This window comes from Leucoraja erinacea, chromosome 3 (genome assembly GCF_028641065.1).
Source record: "Leucoraja erinacea ecotype New England chromosome 3, Leri_hhj_1, whole genome shotgun sequence".
Taxonomy (NCBI): Eukaryota; Metazoa; Chordata; class Chondrichthyes; order Rajiformes; family Rajidae; genus Leucoraja; species Leucoraja erinaceus.
The window spans coordinates 15212258-15237296 of record NC_073379.1 but is presented as its reverse complement, the minus strand read 5'-3'; the positions used below and the strand labels follow the sequence as shown (position 1 = coordinate 15237296).

General features: G+C 44.0%; 1 protein-coding gene across 2 annotated transcripts in view; it reads right to left on the bottom strand.

The window, feature by feature from the left end:
* mrps27 (mitochondrial ribosomal protein S27) overlaps window positions 1-25039 on the bottom strand; it is an 84598-nt gene that overhangs the window by 29930 nt on the left and 29629 nt on the right. For both annotated transcript variants that reach the window (XM_055632170.1, XM_055632171.1), the window contains exon 5: window positions 6060-6174. In XM_055632170.1, coding sequence (XP_055488145.1) covers window positions 6060-6174 — 115 coding nt within the window. The remainder of the gene's footprint in view (window positions 1-6059; window positions 6175-25039) is intronic.

Sequence of the window (25039 nt, the reverse complement as noted above, 5' to 3'; positions counted from 1 at the left end):
ATTGTAGGCCAAGGGGCCTGCTCCTGTGCTGTATCGTTCTATGAAAATATTCAGGCAGATAAATATACATCGAATGAAAGAGGTAGTGTTTATGGAATGACATCGAGGCGGATCAGCCATGATCTTGATGAATGGTGAAGAAGTCAAAGATGAAAATGCCTACCCTGGTCTTATTTTATATCATCATGGGAGAATCTGAAACTAGTATCAGTTTATTAAAAAAGTCAGCCATTTAAGTCAGTTTTACCTCCAAGGAGGTCAAGAACCTATTGTCAGTGGAAGCTATTGAATATTTTTAAAGCTATTGGATATTTTTAAGGTAAAGATAGTTTCATGCCTGATAAGCCAAAAAGTGAAAGCTTATCATGGTTAGATGGGAATGCAGAGTTAAGGTTACAATCAGCCATTATCATATTAAAATACGAACAGACTTGAAGGGTTGTGTGGCCTACACCTGGTCCTAATTCATATGTTTGTAGATTCCTTTGTTTTTTAAATATTCAGACTTCTTCCACCATCTTTTGGGGTAGCTGCTTGAAAGACTCATGACCAGCAGCAAAGAAAATCTCACCTCAGCAATCACCTCACCACAACGGGTGAACAGTTATTTTTAAACAGTGATCCTTTGATCCAGATTTTTCCAAAAAAAGCATTTTCTGCACATCCACCTTGTCAGGACCCCTCAGGATTTTATAATTCCCTCAGAATCACAAGGATGATAATATTTTACTAGGCTCATATATTCAGGTGTACCTGCCAACCAGATTTGTAGCTTCTGTCTCCAATGATAGCTGGCTCTCAGAACTGTAGTGGCAACAGTATTTTAATTACATTACTTACAAATAAGCTACTCAGCAGCAATTCAATTAAATAAAGCATACATGTTTCCATTATATTCTTCTCTAATGAGCATATGAAGTAATCCTTTTAGATGGAATCAATCTATTATTAGAGAATAAACTCATACATAGGAGCAGAAGCAGTACTTGCTAAAATAAATTGTATTTGTCAAGGTCAAATTTATCAGCAAAATATGTAGTGTTGTTACTTCTGCTGGTAAAATAATGCAGTCTAGAAGTTTTGTGAGAAACATAAAAAAATATTTAACAAAGCATTTGCAACATCTGCAGACAATGGTCTGCCACCAACAATTTCCTGCTGAACCACATTGCTTTCTGAGGATAAACATTCATGGTGAGACACTTCTCCTATATGCTTGGCAGACATGGACAATCTCTAACAGGCATCTCAACACCCAGGAAAGACGCTGCTAAAATTGTCTCCACAAAATCCACATAATAGTCGCATAGACTATCAGTCTGAAGAAGGATCTTGATCCGAAATGTCATATATCCATTTTCTCCAGAGATACTGCCAGAGTCGCTGAGTTGCTCCAGCATTTTGTGTCTTTTTAGTTGTAGTGGGCCCTCTTCGGTCATGACTGACCATGGGTGAGGCATCCTAGTTTACAGGTGATGTGTGGTCGGATACAAGCCTGGGCGATGTCACATGGAGGACTGGCTATTGCCCATGCAGCACATTCCCCCCTCTCCATGTCGCTGATCAATCCAAAGGAACAACAGGGTCGTTACAGTTTGGCACCAGCGCCAACGCAGGAGCTGCCAGAGCGAGGTTGTAAACAACGACGAACTGCCTTAGGGGACCTGACTCCAGATTTTCTTGAAGTTTACTCCTGGAGCCTTTTCCATGACTGGATATGGCCACAAGGCAGTGGAGGTTTTAAATCAGAGTTTTCCCTCTCCTAGATGGACTGTCTTCCCAGCCTGACAAGCCCAATCTGCCCGAGACTTGTGGGGGCAGGAGCGTTTAACTTCCCGTGTAGGTCTATAGCACCTGCCCACTGCCCACAGTTTTATAGACTACATTCATAACTCAAACAAGTAATCTTTTGCAAATATTGCACATAATGTGTGAGGTATCTATATTACTAAAAGTCTGATCTTGATTGCTTTTGGCTCACTATGGCGTGATTTCCGAGAGAACGCCGCCACCTACTGCCGTCATTTTTGGCCATTTCGCTCAGAGCCCCCCTCCGCCTTCCGGGACCAGAGGATTTTCCGATCAATGAAAAACAAGTGATATTAATGTTTTTACAAAATTCCCCATTCTCTCTGCTGCCCCCGCTGGCGGCAGGGGAGGGACTATAAAACCCGGAAGTGTCGGCCTCACTCAGTCTCTGCCTGACCCAGGAGGCAAGAGGGTTACGGTTCTCTGAGCTGCGAATAACACTGAACGCACGTCTACTCCACGGTGAGTCCCCTCGATGCGGCTGTAAAGTGGCTGCAACCCAATTGTTTACCTCGCCTTTTTTTTTTAAACAAGTTTGTGTTCATATAATGAATTTTGGTTGTTGGGTGGCTGCAGCCCAATTGTTTGCCTTGCCTTTTTAGCAAGTTTGTGTCCACAAAATGAATTTTAGTTGTCGGGTGGCTGCAGCCCAATTGTTTGCCTCGCCTTTTTAACAAGTTGGTGTTCACAAAATTAATTTTGGTTGTTGAGTGGCTACAGCCCAATTGTTTGCCTCACCTTTTTAACAAGTTTGTGTTCACAAAATGAATTTTGGTTGTCAGGTGGTTGCAGCCCAATTGTTTGCCTCGCCTTTTTTTAACAAATTTGTGTTCACAAATCGAATTTTGGTTGACGGGCGGCTCCAGCCCAAATGTTTGCCTCGCCTTTTTAAAACGTTTGTGATCACAAAATGAATTTTGGTTGTCAAGGTGGCTGCAGCCTAATTGTTTGCCTTGGCTTGGCTTTTAAAATCGTTGCAACAGTTGGATGCCAGCCCAGGAATCCATTCGGCCCACAATGTCTATACTAGCCCTCTGGAAACCAGTACCATCAAATCAAACAGCCCCCCCCAAACCCCCCCCCCCCCACCCCAGCGAGCAATATTGGAGTTGGTGGAGAGGTGGAATATTGCGTTGGTGACCAGCCTTCCCGTGTGATGCTGGGACCCAACTGGTCCCACTTAGTTTAGTTACTAATAAAGAGTCAAAATCTTAGCTTAATATTCCAGTTAAGAGCACTTTGCACTGAGCCTTTTTGAGTATATTCCAGGATATGGAAGGGAATGAGAGGATATGGGGATTGGGTGGATGTGGGGATTGAGTGGAGAACTAAAACTGAGCTACGGTATCTTCCACGATTATATTGAATGGTGGAGGCTCAAGAGGCCTTTAACTGCCCCTTGTTATTTCATGGGATCATAGAATTGTACTGCACAGAAACAGGCCCACACTTGGCCCACCTTGCCCAGGCCAGCCATAATGCCCATCTACACTAATCCCATTTGCCTGCATTAGGCCCAAATCTCTCTCTGCCTTTCCTATCCAAGTACCTGTCCAAATTCCTTCCTGTGTTTTATTTTTCTACAGCTCGGTGTGTCAAAGTATAGACACTAAAGTTTCAGCTTCAATTTAATGGGACGTGTCAAGTAATCTAACATCAATTAAGGTATCCATAAAGTTACTAGAATTAAATTATGCATTCCTGCAATAGGTTTAGTTGGCGAGCATTCACAATGCTGATTACAACTTAAAGGGTCTTATTGGAAAGTGTGTGCATATAATCACTGGTAAAAGATAGAGTGTGACAAACTGCCCTCTGTAGAAGCCTGTAAGGTAGACAAGGATAATTGATCAGTAGGAAATGTTACCCTGGTCTGGAATGCAGAAGTAAAGGCACAGTAAAAGGATCATGAGAAAGATAACAGATATAAATTCAAGCCAAAAGAGAGTTTTATTATCATGTGTCCCAGGTAGAACAATGAAATTCTTACTTGCTGCAGCACAACAGAATATGCAAACATAGTACTGTAATAAACAATGATAAATGAGAGAAAAAAAGTGTGTATATATCTGTGTGTGTATATTTATATATATGTGTTGATGTGCTTTATTTATAATTGCATCAGTGTGCTGATTCCAGGAAAGATCTTTGGAAATATGTACACCCAGGAATTTAAAGTTTTTTTTTACTTCATCCTGTTGATATTAACAGGATTGTGGGTCCTCATCTTTCCTCTTCCAAAGTCCACAATCAGTTCATTGGTTTTACTGTTATTGAAGATGGAGTTTGCACTGTGTCCAGCTACACAATCATGAGTATAGAGTGAGTAGAGCAAGGGGCTGAGCACGCAGCCTTGAGGTACTCCCGTACTAATTCACCTCTTGAAAGGCAAAATTTGTCCTGGTCCAACCACACTGTGATATAGTTAAGAAAGCACATCACGTCTATACTTCCTCAGGACACAAATACTCACCAATTTCTTCAAATGCATTGTAGAAAGCATCTTATTGGGATCTTATTGGATCACAACCTAGTTTGGTAACAGCTCTGTCCAAGAGCACAAGAAATTGCACAGTGTTGTAGACGTGTTGTAGTCTATCTTGCTAAACCAGCCTCCACCCCAACCAACTTCATTTACATTTCACACTGCTGCCTGAAAGCAGCCAACATAATCAAGGACCACCTACATCCCAGCCATTCCCTCTTCGTACCACCAGATTCAAGCACATATCCTTCCCCACTGTCATCAGACTACTGAATGGAATTCTTATAAGCTAAGCATATAGTTTGTCCAGCCAGGCAGTAGATGGGCAAGTTATTCTTATCATGGTGATCAGTTCAACTCAGGTCATATTGAGATTAAACAAATGGCAGAATTGAAACGATTAGCAGCTCTACTGCCTCATTCTTTCTTCTCTAGCTTTCCAAGTACAGATTGGAGGAAAATAGTCTAATATTTTCTCGTTAAAGTGGTAGTCTTTTCATAAAGGAAACAAAGATAAGATCTTTAGAATATAAATCCTTATTAAGAATCGGGAAATGACAGGAAAATATGAGTGATTATTTACTACTCTGGGATAGCATTTTAGTGCACCAACCTGCTGCCAAAAATGGAAACTGCCTTAGATACTATCAAAGTTGCACTTTCTTGCTTGCATAAATCTCAAAATTCTTTCCAGTCATCAGACTGGTACTGTACAGAATTGGAAGCTTAAAACTGTTATGAAAAATACTTTGAGAAGGACAATTCCACAATTTAATAATTCATTGTTTTCTGGAAACACACATATTCAAGTGTGGTAATACTCGAGTAATCTACAATTTGGTGTTTGTAAAACCCAATGATTCTGCATTTGGTTCACTGGGTGCTTTTTCCAGTGTTCTCTTTAATACACAGCAACCTGGTTCCCACGGTCCCTTTAAACTCACAGTAGCCCCAATTCCCACTCTCTCTTAACTCAATGGGATCCCCATTTTTGTACTCCTTTGAACTCATCAGGACCCAGTTTCCTCACAAACCCTTGAAACTCATTAGGTTCTAGTTCCCATACTCCATTTGAAGTCACTGGAAGCCCTCTCACCCCCCCCCCCCCCCCCCCCCCCCCCCCCCCCCCCCCCCCCCCCCCCCCCCCCCCCCCCCCCCCCCCCCCCCCCCCCCCCCCCCCCCCCCCAACCCCCCCTTGCTCTCAGGGGAAAAATTATACAGCACTGCTGTGTAGCATTTTAAAATAAAATGTGAATTAAATATATTTTGGAGTATTGTTTGGAATAACATGCAATGGTCTGGAAATTATGCTACACCATTGCCAAGTTCCATGTATGCCCATTTAAAGTATTACTGCAAGACGTTTAATGAAAATTAGTAGCAGCCATTTCTGACTCAGTGGCTGCCTTGCATGAGTCAGTATGAGGTGGTGATGCTTATGTAGATTACAACACACAATGTTATTTGCTATGTATTTTCAGTAGGATTGTTTTATGCTTTATCAGAGGCCCAACTTTATGCAATTTCATAAATTGGTGTTTGGGAATATTTACTTTGAAAACTATCATAAATCATGAATTACTTTGTGATCAAAGTATATACAAATGAATTGGTTGGCAAATCTTTCAGACTAACCACAGGAGTACTGAAGAATTAAAATATAATCTTTGGCAGGATTAAGATTTATTTTCAGATGCTGTAATTCTTCTTCATACCTTCACAAAATGGTCTTTTGCATATGAAATAAAATAGTCTATCGTCATACCTTATTTCTCAAGGTGTGCAAGGCCTTGTCCCTAGCATTGTATTTCAGACACTGTCGAATCCAGCTGTGAATGGTCCAGTCTCGGAGGTACCAGCAGTTTGGACTATGTCGAAATCTAAAATTTTAAAGGAAACAAATACAAAATTGAGTCATATCTTTGCAAAATTCAAAGTGCTGGAGGAACTCAACAAATCAGGCAGCAACTGGGGAGGGAATAGACAGGCGACATTTAGGATTGAGATCCTTCTTGTTTGCTTCAGGCAAGTAAGTGTAACTTGAGATATTGAATACAAACCAAACTGGGCTGCACAAGTTCTGTAGCATTAGAATCACACACTATCAATTGCAATAAAAACAAAGTGCTGGAAGCACATGGACATACTCTGCTTACATTTACTAACTGATTACTGCAGAGTACTGTTTACAAATTATTTTTAAAAGTACAGGGCGACGGAGAGTGATTGGGATTTGTTTTGAATTGGTTAGTGATCAATTTTACTTCGGAGTCACGTGAGTGATTCCGTGAAGATCCCAGCGCAGTGCGCATGTGCGGCATAATCGCACAACTGTGCAGAACGCGGCCAGCGGGAGTCGGCAGCTCCCGCATCCAAGGAACGTGAGGTAAGTACTTACCTTAATCGGGCCTTGTGGTTTTTTGCTCCAGGGGGAGCAAAGTAGAGAGGCAGCGGCCCCCGTTTCGACTCCAGCGAAGGAGCCGACAGTGGAGGGGGAAAGGCGCTAACGGGACCGCACACGCTGCGGACCGCTGCAAGGAGCTGCGCTGATGCCGGTCCGCTGAACAGCTGTTTGGTGAACAGCAGCGGCCCGGCGGGAAGTTTAAAAACCCGACCGGCAGCCCTGCAGACTCCTGACAAGGAGAATCGCTGCCCGGGAACCGCTACAATGCCGCCTGAAAAACGGCAGGCAGCCTCTACATACAGGTAAGACAAAAATCTTCCCAATTTAACAGGTTCTACAGGAGCCAACTTCCTCCAAAACTGAGTCTGAAGAAGGGTTTCGGCCCGAAACGTTGCCTATCTCCTTCGCTCCATAGATGCTGCTGCACCCGCTGAGTTTCTCCAGCTTTTTTGTGTAACCTCCTCCAAAACTGGAACAGGTTGGGGACAGCAAAAATAAGTATGTCTGTCTCCCCAAGCCAGAGGAGGTCATGGAGTTCAAAACCTCCAGGGAAAAAGGGGCACTGGCTGAATGCCAAGGGAGCTGACACTCCTACCCCAGTGCTATTGCACTAGCCATCTCCCTTGTCGAGGGATTGATGCAACAGCGGAGTTTGAGCTATGCCTCCTCCAATTTATAGCACACCCTTTTGCTCCCTCTTTTGAGGCTAGCTAAGGAGGCCAGGGCTGGGCTGGCTTAAACGCTGGGCAGGCGGACGAGAACAGCAGTATGCCAGGGGAACAGGATCAGGAAGAGCTACTGGGTGTCGTGGGCCACTACATGGCTCCTCCACGCGACCATCTTCCCAACAAAGCCCTGCAGGAGCAGGCCTTTCTAGAGGCAAATCCGCAGGCAGCTGGGTCAGCAGACTCGCAGACAAGCAGCGAATTCTGAAGCTCCTAACAGAAGGGTCAAGATGTTACCGCCTTTGCTCGTTTTTTCCACGGATCATACTCACCTGGCAGGCGAGACGCCATGATCACCAAGGTGGTTCTCCCAGAATGAGACTATCCCGTTGCACTACCAGGGTGCTGACGCCTAAGATATTCCCAAATTTGGGATACTCGACTGAACAATGGTGCATATAGACCTGCCCGCAACCCCAAATATACGGGGCTATGCAAACCGCTGCTGCGGGAAGAGAGGCAGCTAAACCTGTGCGCCTCATGAGGGCAGGCCATGGAACGAGCAGGACATCGCATCCAACACCCAGCTGGCAGCACCCCTCGGCATCCACCAGCAATATCAAACAAGGACTGGTGAAAGCCTGGCGACCGCTTCACATTACCCCCAAAGTTCTTTTTAGACAGGGGCCCAGAGCGGAGCCGTGGGAAAATGCGCCGCCCCACCGACAGCACCAGCATACCAGCAAACTAGGCCTTCATGAAAAAACAATAAACATGGAGGTAGGTAGTCTGGTTCCTCCCAGTTTACACTAAATAAGGGTGTTCTACTAACTGGGGGGGGGGGCATTTACACTTGTTGATAAAGCATGGGATGCTGTCACAAATAACTAAAATATACTCAACAGTATTAGAGGATAAAAACGAATTCAAATTGGGCATATTACCGCCAGTTCAGCAATGCGCCCAAAGGGCATTTTCTCCCTCTAAGAAAAGAGAAGTGAGAAGGTCAAGCTGAACTAGAAAGGCTCATTACTAAACGGATCATGGGAGTAAAACATGAACCATTGGAATTTGTATCGAATATATTCACCAAAACTACAAAAGATGGTGAATGTAGCATCATCATTGATCTAATATCACTAAATAAATCTGTTGAGTATATACACTTTAAGATGGAGACGGGTTTTTGTCACTGCCAGACATCTGATCTCCCAAGGATACCTATGGGGAGCATTGATATGGAAGATGCTAACTATCTTATACCCATACACTAGGATCATTATAGATACCTAAAAATTTTTACCTGGATAATGGATATCCCGGTTAGGGCAACCATGGGAGCATAGAGCATTCCCTATGGTCTAACCTCAGCCCTAAACTATTATAAATATTAAAAAATGGCCATGAAAATATTAAGAAAACAAGCATAATCATGGCATATATTGGATGATATCCTCATATTAGGGGAAACAAAGGAATTAGCTGTGGCAGCAGTTCTAGCTACGAAACAGCTCCCTAAAGCTCTGAGGTTTATCCCACGCCCAGATAAACCAGAATTGAAGCGTTAACTACCAAGGATTATCTGGGCTTCAATAATAATTCCGTCCATATGACTGTTACTTTGCCAAGGTACTTGGGTCACTATAATCAAATCATGAATGTACCCACTGAAGCTATATCACAATTAAGGTGGTGGGCAGACATATATTTGGCATAGTTTTCAGCCCTATTATCATCACCAATCCCAACTTGGTTATTAAAAACCGATGCCAGTACTTTAGGCTGGGGAGCAACTAAACTCCATATCCAGCACAGGTAACAGATGGACCAATTCACAAACATCGTTACTACACATACCGGGCATCAACTACTTGGGATTGGTGATCGCCTATTGGGCTAAAAAGCATATGCATTTCAAATGCAGCACGTACGTATGTGGTTACGGATTGATAATACTATGGTGGTGGCTTATATCAACCATATGGGGAGCATAATAATCATTATTGTGCAACAAATTGGTCAAACAAATCTGGCAATGGTGTGTCAAAAGACATCTTAACTATCAGCTGCCTATGTCCTAGGAAGCTAGAACACAGTGGGAGACACCATGTCACGGGGTAAAATTTATGATTACATTGAATAGATGTCAAACCCAAAATATCTGCTAAAGGTATTAAGCAGTTTGAAAGCCAGATATCAATTTGGTTGCACAAGACGGAATCACCAGTAACCTATGTATGTGACTTAGGAACCAAATTAGAGGCAGCAGCGATAGATGCCTACACGCTGGAAGGGGGAATTTCTGCTTTGCCTTCCTCCCTTCTGCCTCATCAGACGGGCACTTCGCAATACAGATGGGATCTGTCTCCGAGATATTGAACGTGCCCGACCGGCCTACACAGCCATGGTTCCCAGTTCATCACGACACGGTGGGCGAGTCACCTATGGATTTCCCTAGTGGACCATGGTTGCTGACTCAACCCAGTATCAGGCACAAGCCACCCATGCCAGGGAAACATCAAACTCCTGGGTGCAGGTTTTGAATAGACCTTACCAGGGACTGGGATTATCCAAAGGAACCATTACCACCATGTCGGCATCCCTGCGAACAGTCACTAAAAGCTAACATGGGTAAAATACTGCCACGACGCAGGGACAACGAACTATTCAACCACTGACGTATTGGAGTTCCTGGAACATCTACACCATGACTAAAAGGTGAGTTACAGTGCCGTAAATACAGCATGGAGCGCCTTATCTGCTTATCTAAAACAGCATGTCAGCAGAGCATGGGATCCCATATCTCAGAGAAAGGCACCAGCCAGATCCCTCAGCTTGCTCAATCTATGTTAAAAACGCTCATGCTTATGGCTCTAGTACACGCTCACAGAGTCCAGTCACTCCATAAGACTAGACTGGATAACATGGTGATTACCCCAGACGCATCACGTTCATATTCTAGGTCTGGTAAAATCTAACTCGCAGGTATATGGGACTAGGCGAGGTTATGAGTTCGGCACGGACTAGTAGGGTCGAGATCGCCTGTGTTTTCCGTGCTGTAATCGTTATATGGCTATATGGACCAGGAACGCCCAATTCACTGGTGGGATTCCGGGCCTACCCACCAGAGTCCAGGTTGAGTGTGGTGACCCATCTACTACTATATATAGACACAACCCACAATCTTAGAGGGAGAGGAAAGCCTATGGGTCAACCACAGAAACCCCAAGACGGGGTACGAGCCAAACCACTCCAAGGTGGCTCAAACAGGTACTGAAAGCTGCCGGAATAGATAATAATACATTTTAATCCCATTCCACTAGGGCAGCATTGGTATCAGCGGCTGAACGAATGGACATCCCGGTTGACCACATTCTCAATACGGCAGAATGGTCAAGGGAACGACGTTCAGAACATTTTTTATTATAAACCGTTGATAAACCTGATTTAATTGCAGGAAGAATATTACAAACTGCAATATTAATTTAAGCTCAGGGGAGCTCTTTATGTTGTTATTGTTAACAAATACCTTTCTGTTTCTTGTGAAAGCAGATCCACTGGTTGATTACGATAACACTTCCTCCCTCAAAACCTTCGGCAGTGAGTGAAATAATAACTGTTACACGGTTTGAAATCACAGACCTTTGAAGTCTTCACGGAATCACTCACGTGACTCCGAAGTAAAATAGTAAGATTAAACGAGTACTTACCAGTATGAAGTTTGATCTGTATTTTATGAGGAGTTACGGTGAGGTATTACGTGCCCGCCGCTCCCACCCTCAATATATAGATCAAACTAATAAACTGATGTCTCATGATCTTTACTATCTTACTTCAAATATTGTGTCTATCCTGTGATTTCACACCGCTGCTTCGAAGTATGCCGCACATGCGCACTGCGCTGGGGTCTTCACGTAATACCTCACCGTAACTCCTCATAAAATACAGATCAAACTTCATACTGGTAAGTACTCGTTTAATCTTACTATTAAATGCCATGATAAACATTATGACATAATTCTTAACTTTAAAAATACTGCATAGAAATTGGGTACCATTTCTAATGGCACATTAGCCATCAGCAAATGTTTTATTCAGCGAACTGTTACTAGAAAATACAGTAGTGAACGAAACTTACACAGTTCTTAAACAATACAAGGAGTGGTAGAGAATGGAGACAGAGAGCTTATTCACCCAGTGTCACGATAACCATCAAGTCGGCAAAATGAAGAAGCTAGTCATCGCCTTCAGGATGTAATGCGAAGTACATGCAGTATGGTGCTGAAGTGGAGATGGTTAACAGTTTCAAGTTCCTAGGTGTGTAAATATCAACAACATATTTTTCCTGAGCTAACCACACTGACGCTACAACCAAGACATCACACCACGAAAGAGCAAGGAAAGCAGCCAACATAACCGAGGATCGTTCACACCACAGTCACTCTCTTCTTCCTTCAACTGTTGGGCAGCAGAAACAAAAATTTGAAAGCACCAAAAGTCAGATGCAAGAAAAGTTTTTTCCCTGCTGTTATCAGACTCTAGAAATGACCTAAATCCAAGGTGTAGCTATGGACACGCGCATGGGCCCAAGGTATGCCGGCCTCTTTGTAGGGTACGTCGAACCATGCGTACCAGGTGTACATGGCTCTATCCCCGAACTCTACCTCCGCTACATCGACGACTGCGTTGGTGCTAACTCCTGCACCCATACAGAACTCACTGACTTCATCCATTTCACCACTAACTTCCATCCGGCACTCAAACACACCTGGACCATTTCCGACATCTCCCTACCGTTTCTAGACCTCAATATCTCCATCGCAGGTGACAGACTACTGACCGACATCTACTATAAACCCACTGACTACCATGGCTATCTGGACTAGACTTCTTCCCACCCTGCTTCCTGTAAGGACCATCCCCTACTCCCAATTCCTCTGTCTACGCCGCATCTGCACCCGGGATGAGGTGTTCCAAACCAGGGCATCGGAGATGTCCTCATTCTTTAGGGAACAGGGGTTCCCCTCTTCGATGAGGCTCTCACCAGGGTATCTTCTATACCCCGTAACTACACCAATGCACTACATCGGTGAGACCAAGCGTAGGCTTGGCGATCGTTTCGCCCAACACCTCCGCTCGGTTCGCAATAACCAACCTGATCTTTCGGTGGCTCAGCACTTCAACTCCCCCTCCCTTTCCGAATCCGACCTTTCTGTCCTGACCAACCTCCATGGCCAGAGTGAGGCCCACCGTAAATTGGAGGAGCAGCACCTCATATTTCACTTGGGTAGTTTACACCCTAGCGGTATGAACATTGACTTCTACAATTTCAAGTAGTCCCTGCTTTCTCCTTCTTTCCCCTTCCCTTCCCAGCTTCCCCTTCCCTTCCCCTTCCCTTCCCACAGCCCACTGTCTACGCCTCTTCCTTTCTTCTTCCCGCCCCCCCCACCCCCACATCAGTCTATAGAAGGGTCTCGACCCGAAACGTCGCCTATTTCCTTCGCTCCATAGATGCTTCCTCACCTGCTGAGTTTCTCCAGCATTGTCTACCTTCTATGCTAAAGATGAATTCCTGATCTTCCAGTCTACCTCTGCGACCCTTTAAAAAAAAGTGATCTCTTTGTAGCTGAATTCTATATATACGACACTGTTCGTTTTTCTCCTTTGCACTAACGGTGTAATCATGAGTGCAAAATTTGCCTGGAGAGCAGACAAAACAAAAATTTTCACTGTCTCAGTACATACATAAAATAAAACCATTAAGCCACTAATAACCCAGATTCTACACTTATCCGTGCAAAGCTGTTTGTTTTGGTATACAAATAACTTGTAACATGCAACTAATAAATGTCTATAAATCTTGGAACCGTAAACCACACTTCCACCAGGAATTTTTCCAGGGATTTTTGAGATGTCCTTCAAAAAAATGGCAGAAACCCTGCAGACATGCCATAAAGTAGCTCAATTTTCTGTTCATTGGAATTCTGACAATTACCTGGTAAAATGTTGGCAAGAAATTCTAGAAACTCTGCCCTGACCTTCAAATTTTTTTTGTCCCAAAGATTACTAACTTTTGTTGAATTTGAAACTAATACTTATCTTTAGAAAGAGCCCCTGCTGGAATATGTTAATTTTCTATCAAATGCAAAATACTGCAGGTTCTGAAAATCTGAACTGCTATCAATAATACTCAACATCGCCAGTGACAGAAACAGTTTCAATGCATCAGGCTGATGACCTTTATACAGACCATTAAATCTTGTCTTTACACAGATGCTAAGTATTGACCTACTGAGTATTTCTGGCCTTTAATAGTTTTTATTTTCATTTTCTATCATAGGTTTACACTAAACTTCAAATACAAATCACTTCAAGTAGGAGTGGCTCTATAACAACTGCAGCATAACACATCGCCCAAGATTTATTCACAATTATTTTAATACCTTAATTATATAATTAGTGAGAAGTGTTACAAGCTACAACAAAGATAGAACCTGTTATGCTAATTAGGCAGAAAAGGTTCATGAAATGAATGAAAAAAATCCACCATATTAATGCAATTTTACAGTACCACCAGCATAGTAAAATGTTTTTCAAAACTGAAACATTTGAATATTTATAGTCAATCATCATTTGTGCAACAGCGCAGAAAGAACTGAAATTTAAATAAATCACAAATATTAAATTGGTTTAAAGACTCCCAAAGCATTTTATACTATCTACATTTTTTAGAAATGTTAATGGGCTTGTTCACTCAATTTACAGATGGGAAAAAAGATCACAGGGAAAAAAAATTGTTTTAGAAAATTCTCTCCCTGCCTCCTTCTCAATCTCTCTCCCTTGGCCTGCATCCATCCCATTCTCTCCCTCTGCCTGTTTCTCTCACTCTCTCTCCTGAGGGCCTGCCTCTCTCCATAATTCAACACCACAAACTCCTGGGCCCAGGAGTCAACAATTCCTTTTAACAGCAGGGGGGTGGAGGGGGAGGATGGGGCGGCGACCTGAAGACAGCATTGCCAGAAGAATGTCCACAGTGGATATAACGTGAGCTGCAACAACAGCCACGTCACTGGAATGTGCCGTGGGTAATGCAGGGTTCGCTGGTGCACTTTGCAAGCCAAAAATGGTGTTGAAAGCCAAGATCTAAACGGCCAGGGAGACAGTAGGAGCTGTGAATGGGTCGGCAGGTCATTCCATTTACATTTCATATTTGTTTTATTCAAGTTTCTGGCACTCCATAGTACTTTAGAGACACGGGAGGGAATTCATTAGCGGGCCTGGGGTGTATTGTCATTTCATTATCCGTTAGTCCAGAAGTCACACCATATTCTGTACTCTGACATTTTTCTTTTTGAACTACCTGTTGTATTTGTATATGGCTTGATTGTAATCATGTATAGTATCATTTGACTGGATACTACACAAAGTGAAGCTTTTTACTGTATCTCGGTACACGCAACAACAAAAAATCAATACCAATATCCTCTACCCACCACCATCTCCCTATCTCCCTCTGCTGCCTCCGTCCCCTCTCTCAGTCTCTCTAAAGCATAAAAATTAAATCTATTTAAGAAAAACAAATCTATTACTATTTTGCAATTTGAAACAAATAATAGCTTTCATCTTCCTGTCAAATTACCCAAGCAGGCATTACTGTATCTTTATTGTTGGCATTTAGTTCGCCCACGGCCACAAGAAATGGAAGTCTATTTTTCTCAGGCACAGAAATTATATTTGCCACCTGAGCTATTGTACTAAAAAACGATGAGTCACCACATGGATGTTAGCTGGAAGTCAGAAATATTTTGTCAACCTTTTCAAATGTAACAAGTATTTACATACTCTTTATTGTGCAAATCTAATGTCTAACAGCCATATAATTTGTAGCAGAGATACTGTGGCACTGTTCTTTTGCACCACTACTGAGTGCAGCTGAGCAAACCATTCTCAAATCTATAAATAGGAATATATTCACCTTCCTTAAACTGCTGATGATAATTGTTAGTTATTAATAATTACCTCATCTTTCAACAGGCTGTCCTGCATAGGTCTTTAGAGAAGAGAAATGTTAAAAGGTCACCTTCAGATAACCTGAAATCCAATGCCCAAATAATGTGCAGGTCCTAATTATACAAACAATGCAAAGCATAGCAGAACTGTGTAAGAAAGATGTCTGTAATTAGTCAGCAAGCAAAACACCTTGTAAGACTTTGGGGACCCTGATCCAAACTACAGCTAGATTCTTTAGATTGATGGTGAGGTTGAATACGATAAGTCAGGTAAACAATTTTTTTTTTTGATTTATCAGTCATCGACTTTGCATGTTTCGGTGTGCTGATGGGTCTCCGCATATGAGACACAACAGGCTGGAATTAATTAAAATTAGTCATCATTAGTTGAACAGCTGTATCTTTGCTTGCCTAAAGTTCAAAAGTGGAGTTTACAGCACCAGGATGCACTGGGCTTTCATCTACAAAATCTATGTTCAAATCCAGCCATAACTGATGAGATGAAAGGCTTCCCTTCAATCTGCAGACAAAATTAAGTCAAAATTAGCTGGGGCCGTTTCAGTACAAAACTGTCTTTAATTCAGCACTAATTAGCAATTAGACTTAAAGATCACAGGGTAGCTGGAGTGATAGAACGGTAAAGTTTTTAATGGATACTAGACCAAGTGGATCCGTTGGGCCCTGTTCCCCCAACGCAATATTCCACCACTCACCTGTTACCTATCCAATCCATTTCCATCAATCACCCGTTCCCCCAAAGCAATCCATTCCAACGCAATATTCCACCACTCACCCGTAGCCCCCAATTGCGCAGGTACGGCTCATTTACCCTCATCCTCCAACACTCCCTCCCTCTCCTCTTCACCCTCTCTCTCCTCTTCACCCTCCTCCCTCTCATTTTCCCTACCTTCAATCACTCCCTCCATAACTCCTCTCCCTGCTCCCTCACTCCTCACCTCTCCCACTAAACAATGTTTAAATAACATTTCTCCTCCTCCCCTCCCCCATTCCCTCACCGTACAAAAATGTGACAAATCTCTCATTGCAATGGGTGATGGGCAGTTTATGTAAAGGAGATCCCATTGTGACGCCATACGCTGCTAACTGCCAGTGGAACACTGCTGATGGGCAGTTTATGTAAATGAGATCCCATTGTGAGGTCATAGCTGTTAACTGCCAGTACAGATGGAAGATATTTTTCTCAGTGGGAATCTGTAAAGTTAAAAATGTGAAAAACTTGTAAAATATATCATCAATCTGAACGAATCTTGATATGCCACACCACAGGACAATGATGGGTTAAGTGGTCCAAAAGTTGCAGCGCTATCGTGTACCGTTTTGGAGTAATTTAGGGCATGACTGACGGACACGCAAGCGGACACAAACACACAGACAAGATGAGAGTTTTAATAACATATACTGGACAAAGTGGGACGTGTTGGGTCCCGATCCCCCAACGCAATATTCCACCACATCCGTTCCCCCAACGCAACCCATTTCCACCGCCCACCCGTTCCCCCAACGCAATATTCCACCACTCACCCATAGCCCTCAACTGCACAGTTGCGGCTCATTTCCCCTCAACACCAACACACCCCCCCCTCCTCTTCACCCTCCCTCTTCTCTCCCCTCTCCTCCACTCCCTACTTCACCACTCCTTTCCCCTACCCTCAGTCACTCCTTACCCTCAGTCACTCCCTCCCACCCTAACCCCTCTCCCCTCCCTACCACCCTGACCAGTTGGGACCCGTTCCCCTAACGCAATATTCCACCACTCACAAGTTCTCCCAATGCAACCTGTTTCCACCACTCACCCGTTCCCCCAATGCAATATTCCACCACCCACCCATATGCCCAACTGCGCAGACACGGCTCATTTCCCCTCATCCCCCAACACTCACTCCCCCTCCTCTTCTCTCCCCTGCTCCACTCCCCACCTTACCACTCCCTCACTCTCTCCTTTCCCCTACCCTCAGAGGTGGAAGCTGCTGTTTTGTTTTTTATGTAAATGAGATCCCATTGTGATGTCATTGTAGGGTGGAGCACTGCTGACCGGGTAGTTTATGTAAATGAGATTCCATTTTGATGTCCATGCTGCTAACTGCCACTGCAACTTCAAATATTTTCTTAAACTGGATTTTGTAAAGTTGAAAATGTGAATAACGTAAAATATACCATCAATCTGAAGGAAACTTGATACAACACACTACAGGACAATGGTGAGTAAAGTGGTCCAAAAATTGTAGTGCTATAGTGTACCATTTTGGTGTAATTCAGGGCATGAATCGCAGACACGCACACACGCCGACAGACGCACAAACAAGATGACAGTTTTAGTAATATATACTAGACCAAGTGGGAACCGTTGTGCTCCGTTCACCCAACGCAATATATCACCACTCACCCATACCCCCAACTGCGCAGGAGCGGCTAACGTTTTTAAAGTTTAAAATGGCAATAAAATATAAAATCAATGTGAGCGCATCTCAATCTCCCTCTTCAGTCCCCTATTCCCCTCCTCCATTATCTTCCATCCTCCCACCAAGCCTGTCTGCTTCCTCCCCTCACCCGCTCCCTCCCTCCCCTCCTCCATCTTCCCAATCCCATCCTTCACCTTCCCCTTCCCCTCCTCCATTAAAGACAATAGACAATAGGTGCAGGAGTAGGCCATTCGCCCCTTCAAGCCAGCACCGCCATTCACTGTGATCATGGATGATCATCTACAATCAGTACCCCGTTCCTGCTCTCTCCCCATATCCCTTGACTACGCTATCTTTAAGGGTATCTAACTCTCTCTTGAAAGCAACCTGTGAATTGGCCTCCACTGCCTTCGGAGGCAAAGAATTCCACAGATTCACAACACTGTGTGAAAAAGTATTTCCTCATCTCCATTCCAAATGCAGGGCTCGAAATTAGCGGTTGCCCGGGTGCCAATGGCAACTTACAGTCCCGCCGGGCAACCTAAAAGCCATGACATTTTGTCCGGCTTGGCAAGCAACCGGGACACCCGCCCACCATCTGTGTCCGGATCTCGGCTCTCCACTAGCTCTCAGCTCGGTGCTAGCTCTCGGGTCTCCACTCAGTGCTAGCTCTCGGGTCTTCGCTCAGCTCTCGGGTCGCTTGGCTCTCGGCGTTAGCGCTCGGTTCGGGTCTTCACTCGGCACGGCCGGCCGCCAAGCACATAATCAGCAGTGGTTGTCAGGTGCAGTGCCACGGCAACTGGTCGGCGTCGGCCACTTTCTTCCTCCCTTTGCATTGTGGGAGTTCTGGCCGCCATTGCTGCCTCGCTGTGACCGCTGAAAAACAACGCAGAATCACTGCCTGGAGCTGCAGTAACTCCCTGGAGTAACTCTTGCTTCTTGGTTTCCTGGTCCTCCAAAAATATTCGAAATGGAATTTAAACTGGTGGACCCACCACCACCAAACTCCAAACTGAAAAATAACAGCCTATTGCATTTTATCTGTTTATTTATTGTGTATATATATATGGTCTATAGTATATAGACTCACTGAACTTTTATCTCCCGTTCTATATTATGTTTACATATTCTGTTGTGCTGCAGCAAGCAAGAATTTCATTGTCCGATCTGGGACACATGACAATAAAACTCTCTTGACTTGGACTTAAGCAAAAAAGGGTTCTTGGGGGAAAAAAAGCAACCTTAAATTTAGTTGTGTCTGGTTGGTACCTATGGTAGGGTGAAGACTATTCCATGCTTTAATTGTGCGGGAGAACTCCATGGAGCAGCCAGCATCTCTGGATAAAAAAATATTGGTGATTTTTCGGGTAGAAACCCTTCTTTACATTTCCTCGAGTTTTAGTGTTTTTAGTTTAATTTAAAGATACAGCGTGGAAACAGGCCCTTCGGCCCACCAAGTCCACGCCGACCACCGATCACCCGTACTCTAGTTCTATCCCACACATCGCGACGTAAGTCAGGAGTGTTTTCTTCTCTCACGTCCCGAACAATGAAATCCTTACTTGCAGCAGCACAACAGAATATGTAAACAGTACTCTGTAAACAATGTTATAAACGAGAAAACAAAACTCCATACAGACAGCACCCATATTCAGGAACAATTCCGGGTCTGGCAATTTTAGGCAGCAAATTTATGGCCAATGTACTGCCCCAATAGCCTTGAACTGAATTAAAACATACACAAAACAAACACAAACTCACACACAAGATGAAAGTTTTAGTAATATACTAGACAAAGTGGGACCTGTTCGGTCCCATGTTCACACGGGAGGGCTGGTCCCCCAACGCAATATTCCACCTCGCCACCAATTCCAATATTGGTGGCCAGTGGGGGTGGGGGGTGGGCTTTCTAGAGCGCTAGTATGGATGTTGTGGGCCAAAGGGACTGGGGGAGAGGGTGGAGAATCAATTTTTATACATTTTTCTTCTTTTTCTGCAGATCACAGCAATGAAGGATTAAAGTCTATCCTGGCCTGGATCTCACAGGGAGCCAATGAAGGGAGCAAAGGGGACTAGTTTCTCGGCTAATAGGGGCCTTGTGGGCCGAAATTAGTGGTTTCAGGCAGGCCAAACAAGTCATTCCATTTCCATTTCAATTTCAAGCACAGGGCAGGCCAAACAACTCATTGCATTTTCATTTCAATTCCATTTCCATTGCAGTTTCAAGCACAGGCCAGGCCAAACAGCTCATTGCATTTCCATTTCCATTGCAGTTTCAAGAACAAACAACTCATTGCATTTTCATTTCATTTCCATTTCCATTGAAGTTTCAAGCACAGGCCAGGCCAAACAGATCATTTCATTTCCATTTCCATTGCAGTTTCAAGCACAGGTCAGGCCAAACAACTCATTGCATTTTCATTTCATTTCCATTTCCATTGCAGTTTCAAGCACAGGGCAGGCCAAACAACTCATTGCATTTTCATTTCATTTCCATTTCCATTGCAGTTTCAAGCACAGGGCAGGCCAAACAGCTCATTGCATTTTCATTTCATTTCCTTTTCCATTGCAGTTTCAAGCACAGGGCAGGCCAAACAGCTCATTGCATTTTCATTTCCATTTCCATTGCAGTTTCAAGCACAGGCCAGGCCAAACAACTCATTTCATTTTCATTTCATTTCATTTCCATTTCCATTGCAGTTTCAAGCACAGGGCAGGCCAAACAGCTCATTGCATTTTAATTTCATGTCCATTTCCATTGCAGTTTCAAGCACAGGGCAGGCTCACAGTTCAGTTAGAATCACAGTTCTGGCCTCTCCCTCGCGATCTTCCTGAGTGACTGACTCACTTCCAAGGCATCTGGGGTTTTATAGTCCTGCCCCTGGAAGGGGCGTTACCTTAATCGTGGTGATTGACAGCTGAGAGGGCCAATCAGCTGAACTCGAGAATTTTTAAACACTCAACCTTTTTTATTTTTCATCGGTCGGAAAAATCCTCGGGGCTGCCTCAGTGGAGTAAGTGATCACTGTGAGTAAGATGGCCAAAAATCATAGCGATTTTTTTTTTCTAAAATCAGTATACATCGCAGACTGGAAGTGGTCAAGATGAGACTTTGTTACATAGCTTGATAGATAGATAGATATTCCACAGGTTGTACCTGAGGCATATTAAGGATCAGGGTTTTAGGAGCAAATGATGCATAGAACTGGAGTAACTCATCCGGTTAGGTAACATCTCTGCAGAACACAGATAGGTGACGTTTCGGATCAGGACCCGTCATGATGGAGCTATGGAGCAATGCTTGCGCTGAACTGTACAGCACACTTCCATTTTGTATTGTATTGTATTGTATTCAAATTTTATTGTCATTGTCTCAATTTGAGACAACAAAATGAATTTCCCTTACAGGCAGTATCATAAAAATAAAAAAAATAAATAAATAAATAAAAAATAATAAAACATATTAAAAATAAAATTGAAATTGAATTTAAAAAAAAAAAAAAAAAAAGCACAAACACAGAAAGTTTATGTTCAATCCCATGTTGAACAAACATTTGTGAAATTAACTGGTTCTTGCTAACAATAAAACTAGATTTTTGGGAAAGTCTGCTGTGCTATAAATACTTGGTGCTGGCACAGTTCAAAAGACACACCGTGCCAGCCTTAAATTTGATAGAGCATTAAATATCACAACTGGTCACAGAAAGGTCTACTTCTGTGTTGTATAACTCTGCCAGATGAAGTATACTGGTATGGAATTTGAGGTAAAGAAGATAATTAAATTTATATAATTGAAAGTACAGCCATCTCTACAGCATGTAATGTGTTTTTTTTAAATATAGAAATCATAGCATGTGATGTATGCAAGAAGATTTTCAATTCAAACACCAATTGACAACAGTGCATTATACAGCCCTTCTGTTAAAAAGCCTAAAGCAAATTTGGTCCAGCAGTCAGGTTCATGACTGGTTCATCTGTATGGATGATCACACTTTCCACCATATTTACTGGGTTATTTAAAAGGTCATGATAGTTTTGTTTTTCAGTAAACCATGACTCTAGGCTGCTTGCAACTTATAAATGCGATATAAACAAGAATTCAATCACTTATATTTATTGTCTTCAGCATTTTGATCACAAGAGCTTAATGCAGCATTGCTTTAATTTAAAAATAACATCAGTAAGGACATAATCTTTGTGGGATTAGACGTCCTTCTCTTAAGTATTCGCTTCCAGTTGACTGCATAAAACTCCATCATAATTCATTGCCGTTCTAAGAAATATTCAAACCCAAAGTTAATTTTGCTAATCCAAAAGAAAAAAGAGAATCAAACCTAAACCCTCATACCCTCTCTTCTTAAAACCATTAACGCATTTGAAATTTACACTCACACGAAGAGTATTGCTTGTACGGAACGCACTGCCAGAGGAAGCTATAGAGGCAGGTACTTTTACAATGTTTTAGAGACACTTAGACAGGAATATGGTTAGGAAAGTTTAAGAGAGATATGGGACAAATGCAGGCAAATGGAATTAGCTCGGGTAAAAAAAAAAAACTTGGTGTGCATGTAACTAAATTTACTAAAAACTAAATTTATTTTAAAGGGCCTGTTTCTGTGCTGATCAACTATATGAGATGAAGTAAATTTAAGATCACACTTATGAAATATCAGTCTTGCTCTAAACCTCAACATTATGTAGCTCAACTTGTACTTTTCCGGTTTATCTTGCACTTGTCCTGATGCTTATATAATGATGGTCTGGACTCAAAACCACCCCAACCTACCCCAACCCACCCCCACAATGCGGGGACGATTTATTGCCTCCATAAATTTCATAATTTCCCTTGTGGGGGGTGAGACTCCAGGGGGCACCTGTCTCTGGGGTGAGTGTGGACACCACTGCCCCCCCCCCCCCCCCCCGCGCGTTGGGGGACGGGACCCAACGGGTTCCCACTTTGTCGATATCTCTCTAAATCTCTCCTTGCCTCCCCTGGGGGCTATGGGCGAGTCGTGAGTCCGGTAATATTGGGTTGGGGGACCAGGCCTCCCGTGTGACAGTGACCCAATGGGTCCCAGTTGGTCTAGTATCTATATTACTAAATCTCTGATCTTGACTGCTTTTGGCCGACTGTGCTGCGATTTCCGAGAGAACGCCGCCACCTACGGGTCCATGTTCCGAGGGAGGAAGGCGCAGATGTGTTTCTTCACCAGCCTCTCAAAGCATTTCATGACTACCGAGGTAAGGGCCACCGGACGGTAGTCATTCAGACAGGCAGGGGAGGCGTTTTTTGGTACCGGTACAATGATGGATTTTTTGAAGCAGGCAGGGACATGGACTTGTCCAGGGAGAGGTTGAATAATGCAGTGAGCACTGGAGCTAGCTGCGTAGCACAGGACTTGAGTACTCGCCCCGAGATGCCATCGGGGCCTGCAGCTTTTCTCGTGTTCACCCGTGTCAGAGCCCTCCTCACGTCGTGCTCGGACAGCAAGAATGTGTGCACATTCCTCCCTTCAGCTTCGGTAGCCAGCCCACTGGCGGTATTGTCGATAGTCGGCAGACCTGAGGTGGTGTTGCCCCTCTCGAAACGAGCGCGTAAAAGGAGTTCAGGTCATCTCTTTACTCCTATACTGAAATCCTCTTGTTATAAAGGCCAACATTCCATTAGTTTTCTTCACTGCCTGCTGTACATGCATGCCAACTTTCAGTGACCGGTGTACAAGGACACCGAGGTTTCGCTGTACCTCCCCCTTCCCTAATCTAACACCATTGAGATAATAATCACCCCCCTTGTTTTTGCCTCCAAAGTGGATAACGTCAGATTTATGTATATTATACTGCATCTGCCACGCATCTGTCCACTCACTCAACCTGTCTAGGTCACCCTGCAACCTCCTAACATCCTCTTCACAGTTCACACTTCCACCCAGCTTTATGTCATCTGCAAACTTGCTAGTGTTGCTCCTAATTCCCTCTTCCAAATCAAATATATATGGTAAACAGTTGCGGCCCCAACACCAAGCCTTGCGGCACTCCACTCTCCACTGCCTGCCATTCTGAAAAGGACCCGTTCACTGATACTCTTTGCTTCCCGTCTCCCAACCAATTTTCAATCCATGTCAACACCCTACCCCCAATACCATGTGCTCTAATTTTAGTCACCAGTCTCCCGTGCGGGACCTTATCAAAGGCTTTCTGAAAGTCTAGATACACTACATCCACTGGTTCCCTTTCATCCATTTTACTTGTCACATCCTCAAAATTTTCCAGAAGATTAGTCAAGCATGATTTTCCTTTCATAAATCCATGCTGACTTGGAGTAATCCATTTACTGCTATCCAAATGCCCCAATTATTACCTCTTTAATAATTGACTCCAGCATCTTCCCCACCACCGAAGTCAGGCTATCTGGTCTGTAATTTCCCGTTTTCTCACTTGCTCCTTTCTTGAAAAGTGGGCTAACATTAGCTATCCTCCAATCCACAGGAACTGATCCTGAATCACTACCTCCAAGCGGTTCCTTTACCTCGAGCGGTTCCTTTTACATTTGTGCAAAAACTCTACGATTTTTCGGCACCTGACTCGCCATTCTCCTGTGCTGCAAATGCAACAAGTTTTGTTTCAATCGGTGGAATAGTACAAAAGTTATGAAGGTTTAAAAATCGTAAAAACCGCCCCTTCCGTCACCCACTGTCAAAAACCGGCAGTGAGGAGAATAAAGCTGCAGGAGCGAAGTGAGCGGAGTGTGTTGAGAGAGCGCGCGGAGAGAGCAGCGTGCGGAGAGAACAGCGTGCGGGCTGCTTCTGCGGCGACCAGCACGACGAGCCAGGAACTGATGAGTGGAACCTTGAGCCGCTGAGTGAAGCCGGTCCCGGACCGGGAGCCGCTGAGTGAGGCTGAAAGCTGATGGTGCGGGGTGTGCAGAGTGCGGGGTGCATCTGCGGCGACGGCGACCCCCCACAACCCCACCCATTAACCCCCCCCACAGCCACACACCCCCCACCTCCCCCCCGCCCACACACCCCTCCCTCCCCCACCCCTTCCCCCATGGGGAGAGTTTCAGGCATGGAGGGGGGAGCGACCTAGAGAGGGGAAGTGAGATGGGGCAGTGACCAGAGCTGAAAAAGAAACCGCTGCTGGCACCAATGAAAGCCTTGGTCCGGGGTCAGGGACGAGCCCGGAGATGAAGTCGGGGCCTCCAATAGAGCCCAGGCGGCGGCCAAGCTGACGGCTGCAGTCTACAGCCA